This window comes from Pelophylax lessonae, assembly GCF_965119305.1.
Source record: "Pelophylax lessonae genome assembly, chromosome: 4".
In the NCBI taxonomy this organism is placed as follows: domain Eukaryota; kingdom Metazoa; phylum Chordata; class Amphibia; order Anura; family Ranidae; genus Pelophylax; species Pelophylax lessonae.
The window spans coordinates 134,978,844-134,997,595 of NC_138771.1; the positions used below are offsets into that span (position 1 = coordinate 134,978,844).

The window sequence follows — 18,752 nt, forward strand, 5'->3', positions numbered from 1 at the left end:
ACAAAGCAGTTTAGCGCCTTGAGGTCCAGGATTGGACACACTTTGCCTTCCTTCCTGGAGACTGTGAACAGGTTTGCGTAAAAACCCTGAAAACGTTCCGAAGTCGGAACTGGGACAATCACTCCTTGAAGCAACAGGTCTTGTACCTCCCCTAACAGGCTCTGCAAGCGGTCTGGGGACAGGCGCAAGTTGGAAGGAAAAACCTTGCCGGGGGACAAGAGTAAAACTCGATCTTGTAGCCGGACCGAATGATTTTGTGGACCCACTTGTCTTGCACTAGGGTAGTCCATGTGTCAGAAAACTAGCGAAGATGTTCCCTTACCCCGATATGGCTGAGGGTGTACCTTCATGCTGAAGGAGCCGGGTCTGAAGAAACCTGATCTTGGCTTGCCAGACCAGGTTCGTTTGGATCCTCCTGAAGAGGCCCTGAAAGGCTTCGAGCCCTTGTCAGTCGAACATGAGGGATGAAAAAACTCCTTAAGAGCTGAAAAGGAAGGCGCACGTCCGTCTAAGACGAAGTTCGTAGCCCTTAGTAGCCTGCGGAAGGAAAGTACTCTTCCCCCCTGTGAGACGTTTAATGATGTTATCCAGGGTAGATCCAAACAGGCGATCTCCTTGGAAAGAAAGATCAATCAAGGTTTGATTTTTTGAAGTCTAATCCGCAGACCAGCACTTGAGCCAAAAGACACACCAAAGGACCACTGCCAAAACAAAGAGGCGAGCCATCAGGGGAGCCGCATCCACAGAGGAATCACAGATAAACTGCAGCACCAGGACCAGCTGGTCCGCCAGCTTGGCAAATTCAGAGGGAAGCTGTTCCCCTCCAGGTCATGGCGTAAGAGCTTAACCCACTCGGTCAGAAAAGCGATGGTGAATACTGGCATCTTTGCCGAACCAGCCAGAGTGTACATATGGCGGGCCACAGCCTCCGCCTTTCGGTCAGCCGGATCCTTAAAGGCCAGGGACTCTTCAACCAGAAACATGGTTGAGTTGTTTAATCTGGAACCCGGAGGGTGGCACAGTCCACTTCTTAAGAAGGGACTCCTCATAGGGGTAACACCTAGTAAAGAGTAGCTCGTCTGCAGTTAAAGGAGCATCCAGTCCCTCCGCTTCCCGGGCAGAGAGCGCCGGCAAGTCGCAGGTGTCCAGGAAGTCCTCCACCACTTGTTGGGGGGCCGACACCTTAGAGGAGTATAGGTCCGAGTAAAACTCTCGCAGGGCCCTAGAGATCTCAGGAGTGGAACTCAGCAGGACACCCGAAGGGTCCCTCAGAGCGGTAATAAACGCCGCCGGCTGTTGGGAACGAACCAACATAGCCAGCACATGACCAGTACTCTCTCCCTCCTCAAAATGTTTCTGCTGTAGGAAAAAACGCTCGTTTTCAGCCCGCTGTAAAGCCACCGTCTTAGAGAGGGACTGGGCTGCCAGCCAGGAGCATTGAGACTCCTCCGAAGGGTCAGTAACATAAGCCGCCTCCGCCTTAGTCACCTCTTCCAGTACGGTGTTTTCCCATGCCTTAGAAGGTTTAATGTTATTTATCAGGTAACTAAACTGCCCTCGCAGGAAGGCCTTTGCAGAATCCCACACCACCCCCAGTTCAGCCGTTACCAAATTAGTTGTCAGAAAGGAAGTTAGTAAATCAGGTATGGGGTCAGGACTAGGAAAAAGCGTGAGCCAGAAAGGGTTCAGTTTCCATAGGGTGAGGGGAGGGTGGTAACCAGCGCTATGGATAAGAACTACCAGGCTCGTGGGGTATTTAGATTGCAGCCACCAACCGTCCCCTAAGAAAAATCTTAGGGGCTGATATAAGTTGTGGGGATAGGAAGTTGGAAACGGAGCTACCTAGCGCATGTGCAAAAATGCCGGTGAGATAAAAGAGGAAAGTGCTCTAGTGCGTGAAATACAGTGAAAACATAAATCTTAAGCCTAGTGAAAGATACCCAAAGACTGGCTAAAAGTGTGGACAATTTGAGTCCAAAATTATAAGGAGTAAAGTAATATAGTGTGATTTAAAATGGTTCCAATAAATATGGTATAGTAGTGACAAATAGTAAATGTGCAAAAAGCTGATTCCAATCAATAGATGGTAAAAACAGTGCTTGAGTATGGCAAGCAATGAGAATTACTAGTGCATAAAAATTACTAGTGCATACAAATAGTAAATGTGCAATGAGCTGATTCCAATCAATAAATGATAAAGACAGTGCTTAAATATTGCAAGCAATGTGAGTTACTTGTGCATACCTGCTATAGGGTGTAATTCCAATCTGACCACCAGAGGTCGCACTTACCCCTTGGTAACAAATGGAGTTTTTTTCTCTCTCTCAAACCTTTTTCCCCAGTCCGTCCTTACGGACCGAAGGGTCCCACCTGGGTGTAAAAAGGAGGAGAAAAAAAGGACCTCTTAGTGTAGAATATACAGCAGGGTTTATTGGGGGCTAGTAGTAACTCACGCTTGGATGCAGCAGATCGTGTCAGACGTTTGCAGGCTGTGCCGAGGAAGCTTCCGCGTTCCAAACTGGGACTAGCTGCGGACCGGAAGTGACGTGGGGTTCCGCCCTACGTACGTTTCGTCATAGGACGTCTACGGGAGCACTAGTAATTCTCATTGCTTGCCATACTCAAGCACTGTTTTTACATCTATTGATTGGAATCAGCTTTTTGCACATTTACTATTTGTCACTACTATACCATATTTATTGGAACCATTTTAAATCACACTATATTACTTTACTCCTTATAATTTTGGACTCAAATTTTCCACACTTTTAGCCAGTGTTTGGGTATCTTTCACTAGGCTTAAGATTTATGTTTTCACTGTATTTCACGCACTAGAGCACTTTCCTCTTTTATCTCACCCGCATTTTTGCACATGCGCTAGGTAGCGCCGTTTCCAACTTCCTATCCTCAGTTTCCATAGGGGTCTCCCCGACCTAGACGGCAGGGACAGGCTGATTCGGAGCGGAGCATGATCCGAAACCAATCTCGGCCCATACTCAGCCCCAACAACCAGAGGCAAGAGGGCCGGATTGCCAAACCCCAAATCAATGCGGGAGAGGCCAGACCGTGCAGCCGAGTAGCAAGAGTATACCCGGTCACCCGGATGCCCCATCCGCCAAACATCCGTCAGTCCCAACTCCCCCATCAACCGAGCAAAGGGAGACCCATTACCGGTCGACTGAGGGGGCCCGGAGCGAGGGGTGAACCTGTCCCAGTAGGGGTCCAGGGTGGCGTTGAAGTCACCAATTACCAGCAGAGGGACCGCCGGATGGCCAGCAATCCTCTCCGCCAGCAACCCAATCACCCCAGCCGAAAATGGAGAAGGCACATACACTGTAATTATTGCACATGACAGACCCCCCAATAGAACACACCCACATCACAAATCTACCCTCCGGATCAGCATAGGCCGATGAGCAGGCAAAATTAACCCCCCGCCTTATCAACAGACTCACACCTCTAGAATACCTAGAGAAACTAGAATGGTACTGATGGGGATACCAGCCAGGGGCCACACTGGGGGGGGGGGGGGATCAGCAGCTAGGTGGGTCTCCTGTAAGCAATCCTGTAAGCAAACCACGTCCGCTTTCAGTCTTTTCAGGTTTCGGTGGACAGCAGTTCTCTTCAATGGGTTGTTCAGGCCACGCACATTCCAGGAAACAATGCATAAAGTATCAGCCATTATAGAGCCAGGGGCAGGACGGACATGAAAGGATTTTAGAGTAACGGAACTCACCGCATCCTAGGACAGCAAAAAGGGGCAAAAAGGCACGTTCAAAAGAGGGGGGCATCAACCAGGCACTGCGAATAGTGAGGGGCAGTCCAAGTCTCCAGCAGGCACAGACAGGGTTCCAGGCATCAGGGCAGGAGGCCCATCCCGGGACAGCAAGGTTGCAACAGTCATCTCCAGTGGTGAGGAAGGGGGTGTAGATTGGGAAAAACAGGGGTGTCAAGGGGTAACAGTCAACAGAAGGTCTGGGATCCTCAGAGCGCCCACCGCCAACATGGCTTAGTGAGCATCGGTCATCAGCAAAGTCCGTCCAACCAGGAACCATAGGGGGGAGAACGGTGGGAGACGCAGCTGTCATAGCATTCTCCACAAGAACAGCATTCAAAACCCAACAAAGGTGGTAACTGTAGTCCGTGTATATAGGGCAGCTTCCACTCATAGAGGGGTATTGCAGGAACCACCCGATCATCAGCTGCAAAAACAGGTCGCAGCTAGGCCCCAGGTCAGACTTCAAGGAGCCCCCGGCCGCGGAGACCGGTCAGGGCGCTGCACCCTTCCCTCCACCTCCACCCATTGTGCCGCAGCCGCCGGGCTATCAAAGAATTTCACTCCATCCCGCGCCACCACTCGCAGCTTAGCAGGGTAAAGCATAGCGTATTGCAAGTTCAACTCTCTCAACCTCCTCTTTACCTCCCCAAACTTCGCTCTCTGCCTCTGCACCTCCGCCGAGTAGTCTTGGAAAAGAGAGATTTTGGAGTTGTCCATCACCAGCTTGTCTTGTAGGCCACGGGCCTAGGTCAGGATAGCATCCCTGTCTTTGTAATTAGGCAATTTAAAGATGAAAGTGCGGGGCGGTGCTCCAGGAGGGAGGGGGCGCATGGGGACTCGGTGCGCTCTTTCCACTGAGAACATGGGAGTGAAAGAGTCCTGCCCAAAAGTTTCCAGCAGCCATTTTCCAATAAATGTAACAGGGTTCTTCCCCTCAGCCCGCTCCGGAATGCCAATAGCCCTCACATTGTTACGTCTCATCCGATTCTCAAGGTCCTCCAACCTGGCTGCCTGCTGAGCAGCCAGGAGCGCAGTATTTTTAACCTCCCTCTGAAGGGGGTGTAAATCATCCTCAATGGAGCTGACCCTGCCTTCCACGGCCGCAGTACGTTCCCTGAGCTTCTGCATGTCGTGTCTTATAAAAGTGATTTCAGTCTTAGCTCCCTTCAGCTCCACAGTGAGAGCCGCAATGGAGGTGTTGCAGGTTGTAACTGCGGCCATTATGTCCCTCAGGGTGGGTTCAGCATCAATCACAGGGGGGGAGACTGGGGGTTACCTGCAGTGTCCCAGGCAGAGAGTTGTGCAGAAATGTCCCCCAGCGGGGCTGTGTCATCGGCATCCGACTGAGGAGGAGAGGATGCAGCAGGAGTGGTCCCCACACTGGGAGCAGATTTCGTGGCAGGCTTTGAGAAGAGCTTCTGGGCAGCTTCCTTATGGGAAGGCTTCTGAGTGCCTCGCTGCGGCTGGGCGCCATCTTGGGCCTGGCGGTCCGGAGCATGGCGGCCTGTCGTCTGCCGAGATGACATGTTGCAGTGGACAGAATGACTCATCGGGTAGTCCAGGTGCTCCGGGGATCACAGAGGAGCGGGTGCCGAGAAAAAAACACTTATGCCGCTCAGGATGGCTTGTGTGTGCCAAAGGGTACCTGCGCCTTCGTCACAGTTTCATCTTCAGGGTCTCATGCACAGATACAATCAGTGCAGCCACCAGCGCCTTTTCGTACACGGTCGCAGAAGTGGAGGAATCATCCTCACTATCAGAGGATTACAGGCGCGTGGTTGCAGACCCAGCAGGGTGACCCACGTCTGTGGCAGCCGAATAAGATTCAGGATCTGATGAGACAGATGAGGCAGGGGAAGGAAAGGGGGGGGGGGGTGGGCACTTTTTGCCAGCCCGTCGCCCGCAAGCAACCTCCATCCGGGACACAAGAGACTCCAGGACCACCGATGGTTGGGACCAGGAGGGGCCCCGCAGCCTCAGAAAAGGGAATCAGGTGGGGGAAATGTGCTCCAAATACTCCATGACTCACCAGGGGGACCCTACAAAAAAGTGTAAAACACTGCTAAGGGACAACCCCCATCGTGCTGGCAGGACCAAGCAATCCTCAGCAGAGAGGGAGCGGACCCACCAGACTCACCACCCGCAGAGACATGCACCTGCAGCCACCAAGATAATCTGCATTACATGTGCAGCGATCAGGAAGTAAAATGATCCAGAAGTCAGCACAAAGGGATGAGGAGGGGCTCCCACCACTGAAATCGCCGCCCACAGGGCTCCACTGTCATGGCCGCTGCTATTTTCAAGTAAACCACAGCAAAATGGCCGCCAGACTACACAAACATGGCCACCGTGTATAGAACACAAACAGGATACAACAAAATGGCGGCCCCACAAGGCATACAGGGACCCAGGCCTTAAGGACTAATCCAGGCAGGACGAGGGCCCCTGGCAGGAGCCCCCACCAGGTACAAACCCCCCGCAAAGCCGATCGTCCGGTCACCGGCGGCGCACCCCCCCCTCCGCCCCAATCGCCAGTCAGTGCCTGCCCCCACTCCAGAAAAGTGGCCAGACCACCCAAAATAGCCCCAGCGTATGTGGAAGGCGGGGCAGGATAAGGGACTTGGTGGGGGGGTGCCTGCAGTTAGGAGGGGAACCTGGCAAGCCAGGAGGAAAGCTTGCCAGGTTCCCCTCAGCTTTGTTCCCCAGTTGTATGTGACCTCACGAGGCGTTTAACTCGCAGGCCAGCCCCCGTCCAGTGGGGCCATGTCACGGCGGACCTAGCGCAGAGCAGAGGTCTGCGTCCGCTCGTTGGCTAGACTTGGGTGACCACTGGATCTAGATTATCTAGCCCGTTGCCCAGTCCGGCAATTGATTGTAGATCTCACAGAAAAAAATCCAGGAAGAAAAAATGTTCTATCTAAAAAATGTTTCCAGGACCAAAGATTCCAGCAAGGAACTAGATCCTTACACCTGATTAGGCAGAAAAAACTATAGTTCGCTATAGCAGAGAGAGGGATTATACCCCCCTAGGACTGCCAGAATTTTTCTGCCTTTTTTCCTACTTCTGTAGGGGGCAGTAAAACCTAATGGTATGAATACCAGGAGCTGTGTCCATCAATGAGTGAAAGAGAAATACTTTTTTTAAGGCACTGTATATACACAAGTGCGCCTGATCTTCTTGTTTGGGGTGCACACCCTAATGCAGTAGGCTGCACACACCTATGGTTCCTGTTTTTGGACAGAGAACTTGTGTGACACGAGAAATTGCATCGCATGATTGCAAATCTTGCATAATGTATGAAGGACAGAGCATGAAAAACACATTTTAAAAAGGAAGTGAACAGTTGTCAAAACTAGCACTTTGTGGTGAGTATCAACATTCAAGAAAGATTGCATTAACTGCATGCTATTGGTATTTACACTTTGCACAACACATCACCTGCCTGGCTGCATTTTTATCTAGAAATGTTTCTACTTGCATATTCCACTGCCAAATACCCAAACAAGTGAACAGTTCTGTACCTTGACTGATAAAGTCAGTGCATTCTCCTCCACTTTGGGTGGACAGATGAACTCCTCAAAGGAGTAATCCCAATCTATGCTCCTATGACCCAAGATCTCCATTTCCTTCACAGACATGATCCGCCTATTCAAGAAAAATTAATTAGTTTAGAAAGATAATTGCATTGGTCACAGCTTCAGCCTTCAATTAGATCCATATGGTAAATTCAGTAGATATTAGGCACACATCTGCCTGCAAGTTGTATTTCAATAATAAAGTAAAACTGCCATAGACCAGAAAAAATGCATTATTTTACAGCCATTATAGTACATGTGCACATACCTAAACATCACTTGTGTCCGGTAGGAGAGTGCTTCAACTGAGAGGCAGGATGAGCCAATGTCTGACTGGCATTTGTCTGGTTAAAAGCAGTTGTACACTATTTTATCTTAGACCTTATTTATACTAGATGTGATAACCGTAGCTTTCCTTGATTTGGGGGGACTTTACTCACTCCCACCCTGACTGTAGGTAGATATCAACATTGTGTAATGCATTCACAGCTTTTAGAGCAGACACGTTTGCACTGCCAAAGTGTCTGGTTTCAGGCAACATAGCCAATGGCATAACAATAGCCATAGCAGCCCATGTATATTCATTGTCCAATGAATATACTTACCGCAGGCTTAATTCAAATATGTCAACCGAAGATGAAACAAACCTGTTGGTGACGACAAGGTTCGCTTTTCTATTATCAAGAGGGCAGGAGAATCTGTAAATTTCTCCATCCAACTTTTTGATGTTTGAGTTCTAGAATATAAAAAAAGATAATATTCATGTGTCAACATTATTCCTCTATCAAACTGCAACATATTCTTTTTATAAATTTCCAAAATCTATGAATATGCCCATTTATGTGGTTTTTATATTAAAATGATAAAAGTATTATGTATTAATAGTTCATTACATGTACGACTGGCATATCTTTTATAGTTAATCACGTCAAAATGTTATTGAGAGGATGCCCATATAGAAATATACATTTCTAGCATAAAAAAAACAGGCGATGGATTAAAGAATGAGGTCTGAATTGACCAGTCAAAATTGCAGGCTGTATGTGACTTGAAGACATTTGCCTTAAAGAAACAAGCTGCCACTACATTTTTTATAAAATCCCAAGGCTGTGATAATCGCCTTTAAACTTAAGTAACTAGTGGCCTAGAGACGTAGACTTCACTGGCATTCAAGCTAGTAAAATCTGAGACCAACTAACAATTTCTGTTAAGACTGGATCTCTTAAGGTTTATTGCACAATAACTCCATACAATAGCTCAAAAAACAATTCCGCACATTGGAATAATAATTTTCTGTATTCCAAAAGACAATTGCTTTGCAGGCTTGCATACATTCACTAGCTAATAAACTAACGTACTCAGAGAGCAAAGAATTTTCCACTGAAAGAAAGGATCCTCATATCTTTATAACAAAAAAAATACGGAAATTTTCAGTTACATACAGCAAGAACTATCCTGTCACTACATAAGAAGACAAGCACTTTCTAAACGGCCTCCCATCTTAAAAAGAGAGGATTTTCCACCTAAAAAAAACTAGAACACAATTTTCAAATATGCATCATCTCCTTTAGGACAAACCTGACACCTTTAAATAAATCCAAACTCCTAACAGGAAGGCACAACCTAAATCTCTTGTTAACACATCACACCAAAAATTAGTCCAGATATAAAAACACAGAAATATTATTTGAAAGGATATAAACCAATAAGAGCCAGGGCCTGATGAATTAATTGTTCCATACTACAATGTTGTATAAGAACCCCTAACCCCGCTACTTGTAGACACTGGTTCAAATATAAACCCACCTCTCATATCAATATAGAAATAAAAATACTAGCCATGATCATAGCGGCCATATTAAACTCAATCAAACGTCTATAGTTAAACACCAAGTAGGGTTCATCGTGACCTTACAGGCTAGTAATTTTAGAAGATGAACTGTGCTTACACATATAGCCAAAAAGTATGCATATTCCATTGATGCGTTTTTTTTTTATAGATATTAAAAACGCATTTGATTCTCTTTCCTGGCAATACCCATTTGATGTGCTATGTAAATGGAATTTTTCTAAATTTGAACTCCTCTCTTTACCAATATTCAAAGCATTTGTGAGATAATCTGGTTTTAAGTCCGCTTCATTTAACATCTTATTCAACACTAGTCTGGGTTTCCCTTCATCCACCTATTATTTGTGCTTGAAATAAAGCTTCTGGTTCAACTGATAACCAACCCCAATATTCAGGGTCTTGAATTAGTGGGCCCATCCCAGAGGTTGTGTCTTTTTGCAGGCGATGCTCAACTCTTTTTGGCAAACCCCCTTATCTTGCTCCCAAACAGGTTACTATCTTCCCCAACCTGCCCAGCCTAGCATACTGTATAATAAAGAATTGAAGGCACTTCCTCCCTCCCCCAAACTCTCAACATGTTAGGACAACTGAGATTCAACAGACTACTGACAAACTGTAATATTTGGGTATATACTTGCCTGATTCCAATGACAAAATAATTTTTCACAAACTACCTGGCCATGTACAGTATCACAGTACTGGCCATAGACAGTATCTATAGTATTCCCTCCCTTGTCTAAGCTGCATTACTCATCTACAGCTCTCCTCTCCAGAGTCCTTCAGACACTGGATTTACTGCAGCAATACATACAGATACAAATTCTGTTCTTCTATTCTAAAACTATTCCAATGTTTTAGAGACATACACAGACTTCCTGCCTCTGAATGTTTCTAATATCTTTAGATCAGGAATTCTATCCTTATCCACAACTACCTTTCATTTCATTGCTACTTTTCTCACTTTTTCTCTTTACTCCTATTTTCTCTGTCTTTTTCAAACTAGCTTGTATATACCACCAAGGTCTTTGCCATAAATCATTCACCAACTGTAAATTCCCTTCTGGTTGCTCTCTACATTAACATTTAAGTGTCAGGTAAGAGGACAGCTGCTTGGATAATCTGCTTTGTACTCTGTCTGCTGGTATTCAAGCCTTATTGCACTTGATCTTGTAAAAGAAAAAGGTTGTAGCGGAAACCCCAAATAAATATATAATTGAAATGAAAGGAAAAAAAAAAGGCACATTATTCACCTCCTATTGATATTGATTGGACATAGTTGCACGGTACCGGCACAATGCACAGCATTTTACAGGATGTTCACAGACATGCTTTCTTGCCTCAGAGTAAAGCATTAAGCCTCCACCAAAACCATGCAAGCATGTATACTCACTGGGGCCCGTGTGAATAGACACCAGGTGCAATCGCAGAACAAAGCAGGAAAAGAAAAGTATTTAGAGAATGAATACTGCAATATCAGACACACAGACTGCTTGCTTTAATGTAGAGTACAACCTGGAGGAATTTAAGCTTCATATCTATATTAATGTCACAAAAGAAGCCTTAAATCATGATTTAGAAAATGCATTTATTGCTCACACCAGAGACAAAAAAATTCACAATAATTGTAAAATCAATTACCATACAGAAAACTTTATTATAGTACATTGCTACATTAAAGGCCTTAGGGGTCCTATTTATAAAAGCCAAAAATATACTGTTTATCAGATTGTTATATTGTTTTAGTCAGTTTTGCCTATTAAAGCAAACCTGACAATTGCTCCACTTACTTTTCCTATACATAGGGGAAAATTATTCGATCCCCTGCAGCTTTTATAAGTTTGCCCACTTACAAAGAAATAGTCTATAATTTGAATCATAGGTGTATTTTAAAGACACATGATACAAATGTTATAAATGGAGTTGCAGTTCAGTAAAATAAGTATTTGATCCCCTAGCAAAACATGACTTAGTACTTGGTGGATAAACCCTTGTTATCAAGCACAGAGGTAATAAGTTTCTTGCAGTTGGTTACCAAGTTTTTACACATCTCAGCAGGGATTTTGTTCCAAACTTCTTGTCGCTTGGCAACTCAAAGTTTCAGCTCCTTCCATACATTTTGTATGGGATTAAGATCTGGAGACTGGCTGGGCCACTCCATGACCTTAATGAGCTTCTTTTGGAGCCACTCCTTTGTTGCCTTGGCAGTATGATTTGGGTCATTGTCATGCTGGAAGACCCATCCACAACCCATCTTCAATGTTCTGGCTGAGGGAAGAAGATTCTCATCCAAGGTTTTAAATATGTGGCACTATCGATTGGCCCCTCAATGCTACAAAGTCGGCCTGTACCTGTAGCAGAGAAAACAGCTCCACAGCATAATGTTTCCACCCCCGTGTCTGACTGTAGGGATGGTGTTCTTCGGGTCATAGTCAGCATTTTCCTCCCTCCAAACAAGGTTAGTCAAGTTAATGTCAAAGGACTCAATTTTGATTTTATCTGACCAAAGTTCTTTCTCCCAATCCTTCTCTGAATCATTTAGATGTTCATTGGCTAACTTCAGATAGGCCTGTACATGTACCTTCTTGAGGAGGGGGACCTTGCGGGTGCTGCAGGATTTAAATCCATGGCATTATATTGTGTTACCAATGGCTTGTTTGGGGACTGTGATCCCAACTGCCTTGAGATCATTCACAAGCTCCTCCCACGTAGTTGTGGCCTGATCCATCACTTTTCTCATGATCATTCCTAGCCCATGAGGCCTAATCTTGCATGGAGCTCCAGATCAAGGATGATTGATGGTTATTCTGTATTTCTTCTATTTGCGAATAATTGCTTTAGCAGTTGTCTCCTCACCAAGCTTCTTGCTGGTGGTCTTGTAGCCCATTACAGCTTTGTACAGGTCTACAATCTTGTCCTATGACAGTTCTTTGGTCATGATGGTGAGGTTTGAATGGAAGAGAGATTCTGTAGACAGGGGTCTTCTATACACATAACGAGTTGTCCTTAGGAGCACCTTCTTTAATTGAGAGGACTAAGCTGTGTACCACATGAGTACATACTATAGCTAGTCTGTGGGAGCCAAAATTCTTGTTGTTTGGTAGGGGATCAAATCCTTATTTTACTCATGGAACTGCAACTCAATTTATAACATTGGTATCATTGATTTGATTTTTGGTTGATATTCTGTATTTATCAATTTAAATACTCCTATGATAAAAATTATAGACCCTTCCTTTCTTTGTAAGTGGGTAAACTTAGAAAATCTACAGGGGATCAAATAAATATTTTCCCCACTGTAAATCCAGGGAAAGCCCTCTATAGACAGACAATGCAAATTTATAGACACTTTCCCTCATTTATATTACCCCAATGGCCTGTGTAGATGGATTTGTGTTGATGTCATCAGTTTAAGACCCTTCTGAGAAAATCCATAATTCATGGACAGGGTGCATTCGACTTGAAATTGATCTCCTTCTGGCATGCATTTGATCTGCTTTAGGTGCTGCACTTCCAAAGACTTGTATGGGAATGCAAAATTCATTTGAAGAGAACAAAAGTCCATTGACACAGGCCAACTGTAAACAATAACTTTCAGGGAAAATCATTGAAGAGACCTGCCCCAAGATGGAGCAAATTATTTTACGTCTAACAGTTCTTACAATATTTTTTAAATGTCAGTCTTACAACATTTGCTTTTTAGATATTTTTCAATGAAAATTTTCTATGAAAAAAATTATCAATAAACAGGGCAAAACAAGATTCAATTATTTCATAGATTTTTTTTATAAATAGGCCCCTAACTTTTGGTTACAAATTCAATTAAAAAAAAAAAAAAGTTAACTTAAAAATGGTTATAATAAAAAATATCACATTCTAAAAAATGCATGATCTTAAAACAAATAATACATGTAATCATAGTATTCACTCTACTGATCTCTTTCACAGATCTTTATTCATATTTTACTCCATATTTACTAGCAGACTAGCTTATCAGCAAATGTGACAGAATGTGTTGGGATAAACTAAAAGGGATTATCAGTAATGTTTAATGTGATATGAAACCACAATATTTTATTGTAAACGTAGGTTCCTTAACCTCTTTACGGCCGCCCGCCGCAGATGTACTGCGGCAGGCAGTCGCTCCAGCGCGAATCGTCAGCGGGGAAGCCGATGCAGCGGACAGGCGGCTCTGAATGCCGCCTGACACCCGCGATCGTTCCCCGCAAACACAGCTGACCGTTCTCCCTAGAATTATCATAGAGCTCCTGTGATCCTTCTATATAGGCTTACAGGTCTCTATGGTCATTCCACAAGCCACACCCCCCCACAGTATAATCACTCCCCTGGGCTCACATTTAACCCCTTGATCACACACAATGTTAACCCCTTCTCTGCCAGTGTCATTATTACAGCAACAGTGAATATTTTCTAGCACTGATTACTGTAGTAATGTCACTGGTCCCCCCAAAAGTGTCAAAAATGTCAGTCAGGGGTCCGATATGTCCGCTGCAATGTCGCAGTCCTGAAAAAAAATCGCAGATCGCTGACATTACTTAAAAAAAAAAAACACATAAATCTTTCCCTTAGTTAGTAGACGCAATAACTTTTGCGCAAACCAATCAAAATACGCTTATTGCAATTTTTTTTACCAAAAATATGTAGCAGAAAACAAATTGGCCTAAAATGTTAAAAAAAAATTAGATTTTTAAATTTTTTTGGGTATGTTATATAGCAGAACGTGAAAAATATTGATTTTTTCAGAATTGTCGCTCTTATTTTGTATATAGCCCAAAAAAACAGTAGAGGTGATCAAATACAACCAAAAGAAAGCTCTATTTGTGGGAAAAAAAGGACGTAAATTTAGTTTGGGTACAGCGTCGCACGACTGCGCAATTGTCAGTTAAAGTCACGCATTGCCAAGTTGAAAAAAGTGGCCTGGTCATTAAGGGGGCAAATCCTTCCGGTCTTAAAGTAATTAACAATAGCAATGACTGGGAATCACATCACAGCCACATTCAGCCTTGATGGGTATACAGTTCATGAGAATGCGGGGTCATATCACCCAGGTGTATGTTGCAGACAGACGCTTGTGAGAACCTTCACCACATATAGCCTCTTACCAGAGAGAGACGGGGCATACACGGTAAGTAGTTAGAGGACTACTTCGCCTGTATCCAGCAAGTCAGCTCCGGTACGAATCCAATCATCCGGTGTTCACCAATATAAAGGATGTGCTGGCACTTTAAGGACCCGCTCTCAGAGTGTATGCTTGATCCGCCGTGCAATTCCTTCTCAGTGCAAAAAAACAATAGTGTGCCACCTAGATGTGCTCCACCCCCTAGGTGGCACACTATTGTTTTTTTGCACTGAGAAGGAATTGCACGGCGGATCAAGCATACACTCTGAGAGCGGGTCCTTAAAGTGCCAGCACATCCTTTATATTGGTGAACACCGGATGATTGGATTCGTACCGGAGCTGACTTGCTGGATACAGGCGAAGTAGTCCTCTAACTACTTACCGTGTATGCCCCGTCTCTCTCTGGTAAGAGGCTATATGTGGTGAAGGTTCTCACAAGCGTCTGTCTGCAACATACACCTGGGTGATATGACCCCGCATTCTCATGAACTGTATACCCATCAAGGCTGAATGTGGCTGTGATGTGATTCCCAGTCATTGCTGTTTTTCTTCTATGGGATTTATTTACTGTTCTATTAAGCGCGACTCCTTTCATATCAATTTTTGTATACATCCAGCTGTATGAGTTCGCTGCTATAAGGGCGCGGGTTTTATATGTATATTTTAATTAACAATAAGCTTAATCAGTAAGCCTAACCTGCTGTTTCCAAGCTCTTCCTTTATATTCTTTCTTTGTTTAAGCCACTTCCGCTGGTCTCCTCTCCAGTGTCCCCATACCACACCGATCTGAGGGGGGCACCTGTGCGTGCACGCTCCCAGGCTTAGGATTACACCAGCATCCTAACACTAACTGAGCCTGTATACACAACGACCCTGGGGTTGGTGGGACACTGCAGCTGAGAGGCAGGGAATGGGCATGCCTGGGAAGAAGCACTGTTAACTTTCTTTCTGCATGTGACGGGGAGTCTGCTTGTCCTCGTGTTAGCTGGCCTAAAAATGAAGAGGAGTGCATGTGCATTAGCGCAAATTGTGATGAGACATGCAGTCCCAAAAATTGTTCACGTGTACCCAGGAGCGCGCTCTGCTGGTTGTAAGCTCATTTAAAAAGAGCAAGGATCCCTGATAAGCTGGATAATAACGGTTAGTAATATACGATGAAAGGCATATTGTTTTTGATATTTTCGATCACGATGGATGTAACTAATCGATGTACTTAATGAAAAAGGAAGTTTTAGAACTACTTTAAGCTTTGGTCATGTGATATTAAAAATTAAATACACTGAATACTATAAAAACATGTACTAACAGCAAAAAGTCATCAAAATATATTACTTATAGCAACGTTTTTTCTTTTAAGTGCTTGGTGAATACAATTATAGATTTGAAACAAGAATAACTGGTCCTTTATTTGCATATAAACATTCATTAGTTTAAATAACAGAATATGAAATATTTAAAAGTATCAATATTATAATAATCATATATAATCATATAGACATGCTAAAGTCTTATTTTATCATATTTTGGTACACTTATATAAGCAAGGGTTTTAATAGTAAGAACATAATATTATTACACAAAACTACAAATAATATCTAAAAATTTCCATGAACTTATAAAATGTCTGTGCTTTAAAACAAATGTCATTGTTATTGTGCATTTGACAGTTGCGTATATAAACACATATTGTATAAACTCATCAAGGTTCATTATACAATGTCTGAAATTTTGTTACAAGCAGGGACGAGCTACAACAGATCACTTTACCCACTGCAAGTATTCAGCATATTAGTTAAAGTTAAACTCTGAGAAAGTAAAAATCCTTCCTTGGAATGAAGCTGCCCCTACACTACAAGGGTTAACTGCTCGTTTAGATCTAAGTGACCTAGAAAAATTTTGATTTTTGTTTTACATTAAAATCCTTTTCTCTGATGTTCATTAACAGACACAGCTCCTGATCTTCTTGACCATTGGGTTATGCTGGCCCCTACAGGAGGAGGACACTAGGCAGGAAAAACTTTACCACGCCTATGGGGCAGTCCCAGGGGGTATACTCCCACTTCCTGCTATTGGTATTCAGTTTTGTTGCAAGCAGTGTCAGAAGAAATATAACCCAACTCAACAGAGGGGTGCAGTGTCAGAAGAAATATAACCCAACTCAACAGAGGGTGGGTGCTGTGTCCGTCAATGAAGAACAGAGAAAAGGATTTTACGTCAAGACAAAAATCCAATTTTCTCTTTCGTTCATTGACGAACATCGCTCCAGACCCTCTTGACCATTGGGACGTCCCAAAGCAGTGTCAAACATGAGAGGTGGGAAAAAACACAGCAGAAAAAATTCCCAAAAAGGCTAAACCTAGCCAACCAGGTAACAAGAGCTCAACCAGGAACAACTGGAGCTCACCTGAAAAATACACTCTCAAAGGGGACTAGTCCTCTCAAACAGCAACCTACAAAACCTTGCAGCCAAAGGCAGATGCCAACTCACCCACTTTGTAAAATTTTGTGAAACTGTGCACAGACGACTAGGTGGCCACCTTGCAAACCTGCATCATGGACACCTGATGACAAAAAGCCCAAGAGGCACTAAGCGCCCTTGTAGAATGCACCTAAAAAGGGAAAGGATGATACTGACCCTTAATGATATAGGCCTGCACCACGGCCTGCCTGATCCATCTGGAAATGGTCGCAGCAGACGCAGCCAGCCCTTTTCGAGGTCAATCCGTAAAGAACAAATAGGTAGTCCAATTTCCTAAACTACTAATTCACCACCAGATACACCCCGATTGCCCAAACCACATCCAAAGAATGTAAGGCGATCTCCTTAGGGTGTTTAGGCTTAGGACACAAGGAAGGCAATACAATGTCGTCATTTAAATAGAAACCAGAAATGACCGTAGGAAGGAACGACTGAGAGGGACGAAGTACCAGTTAGTCTCTGTGGACCACCAGATAAGGTGAACGACAAGACAGTGCAGCCAACTCCGACACCCTGCCTGCATAAGTAATAGCCACCAAGGCGGCTACCTTCAGTGTCAAAATGAGCAGAGGAATCTCACGAAAGTTTACAAAAGGAGGTTTTTAAAAGAACCGACAGCAAAAAGTTGAGGTCCTACGGAGGCAACGGAGACCTCACCAGGAGAGCCAAGTGGCGGACCCCCTGAATAAAAGTATGAATCAAGGAGTGCGTAGCCAACAGGCATTGGAAGAAAACCGCCAAGGCTGAAACTTGGCCCTTGATGGTTCCCAAGGCCAAGTGTTGATCTACCCCTTTTTGGAGGAACTCCAAAATTCTAGCCACTGAAAAGGGACAGGGGGAAAGCCCCCGAGCCTCACACCACGCAACGTACGCCTTCCAGACGCAATGATAAATCTTCCTAAAAGTAGATTATTTAGCTTTTAACAGCATGGGAATCAGTGATTCCGACACCACTGTATCCCTCAGCACCTGGATTTCAATAGCCACACCGTTAAAGCCAGCGACTGTAAAGATCGGTTCTTGAGCCAGAAGAACTTCTCTGAGAGGCAGTCTCTAAGGGATGTCGGCGACCAGCCGTACCAGGTCTAAGTATCAAGACTGGCAAGGCCATTCTGGGTCTTTGCAGAAGTCTTTGCAGAAGTTTTAGAGGGGGAAAGGCGTATATCAGATGATACTGGTCCCAAGGGGCCACCAGAGCGCCTGTGGCGTCGGCCAGAGGAACCCGAGACCTTTCTTCAAACCTCTGTACTTTCCTGTTAAGACGAGAGGCCAACAGGACCACTTTGGGAGTTCCCTATCGGAGACACAGTTGATGAAACGCCTCCAGGTGAAGAGACCATTCTCACTGGTCCAACACCTGTCGACTGAGGTAGTCTGCCTGCCAATTTTCCACCCCTGGAATATGCACAGCACTCAATACCGCTCTGTCCCTCACCCGCTCCATCTCCCACACACTTGCCCTAAGTGACACCCGGGTGATACCGCTCTGTCCGGCATACGATCTCGGAGGTCACGTGGTCAAGTTTCCTCATGGCTCACTAGCATCTGCTAGTGAGCCATAAGGGGAAAAAAACAGTCAAATAGTTTTAGAAGGAAAGGAAAACGTATAAAACAGAAAAAAAACATTCTCCAAAAGAAGAAGGAGTCCATCACCAAAGAACTCTAGCCTCACAGAGCAGGCAGGTTTATATGGATACACTCGAGGACAGTCCCGGCAAAGCTTTTTTGGCAGTGTCCAATCACCCGCACTGTTGCTCCATATAACCCATGGTTCAAGGACCAATTGCTATGTCCTGTAATGTATGATTAAAACAATATTTACCTGATCCCCCTCTAATGCAGACTCCTCTGCACTGCAAGATGGCACCCTGCAGCCTCTTCCCTACTATGCTCTGGCGGTCAGATGCCCCCGATGTAAACAAGCCCTAAAATG

At 44.6% G+C, this 18,752-nt stretch overlaps 1 protein-coding gene across 3 annotated transcripts in view; it reads right to left on the reverse strand.

Moving 5' to 3' along the window:
• The window catches only part of VPS13C (vacuolar protein sorting 13 homolog C), a 555,353-nt gene that overhangs the window by 16,747 nt on the left and 519,854 nt on the right, over positions 1 to 18,752 (reverse strand). For all 3 annotated transcript variants that reach the window (XM_082257056.1, XM_082257055.1, XM_082257057.1), the window contains 2 exons: positions 8,002 to 8,090; positions 7,301 to 7,424 (listed from right to left, as the gene is read on the reverse strand). In XM_082257056.1, coding sequence (XP_082113182.1) covers positions 7,301 to 7,424; positions 8,002 to 8,090 — 213 coding nt within the window. The remainder of the gene's footprint in view (positions 1 to 7,300; positions 7,425 to 8,001; positions 8,091 to 18,752) is intronic.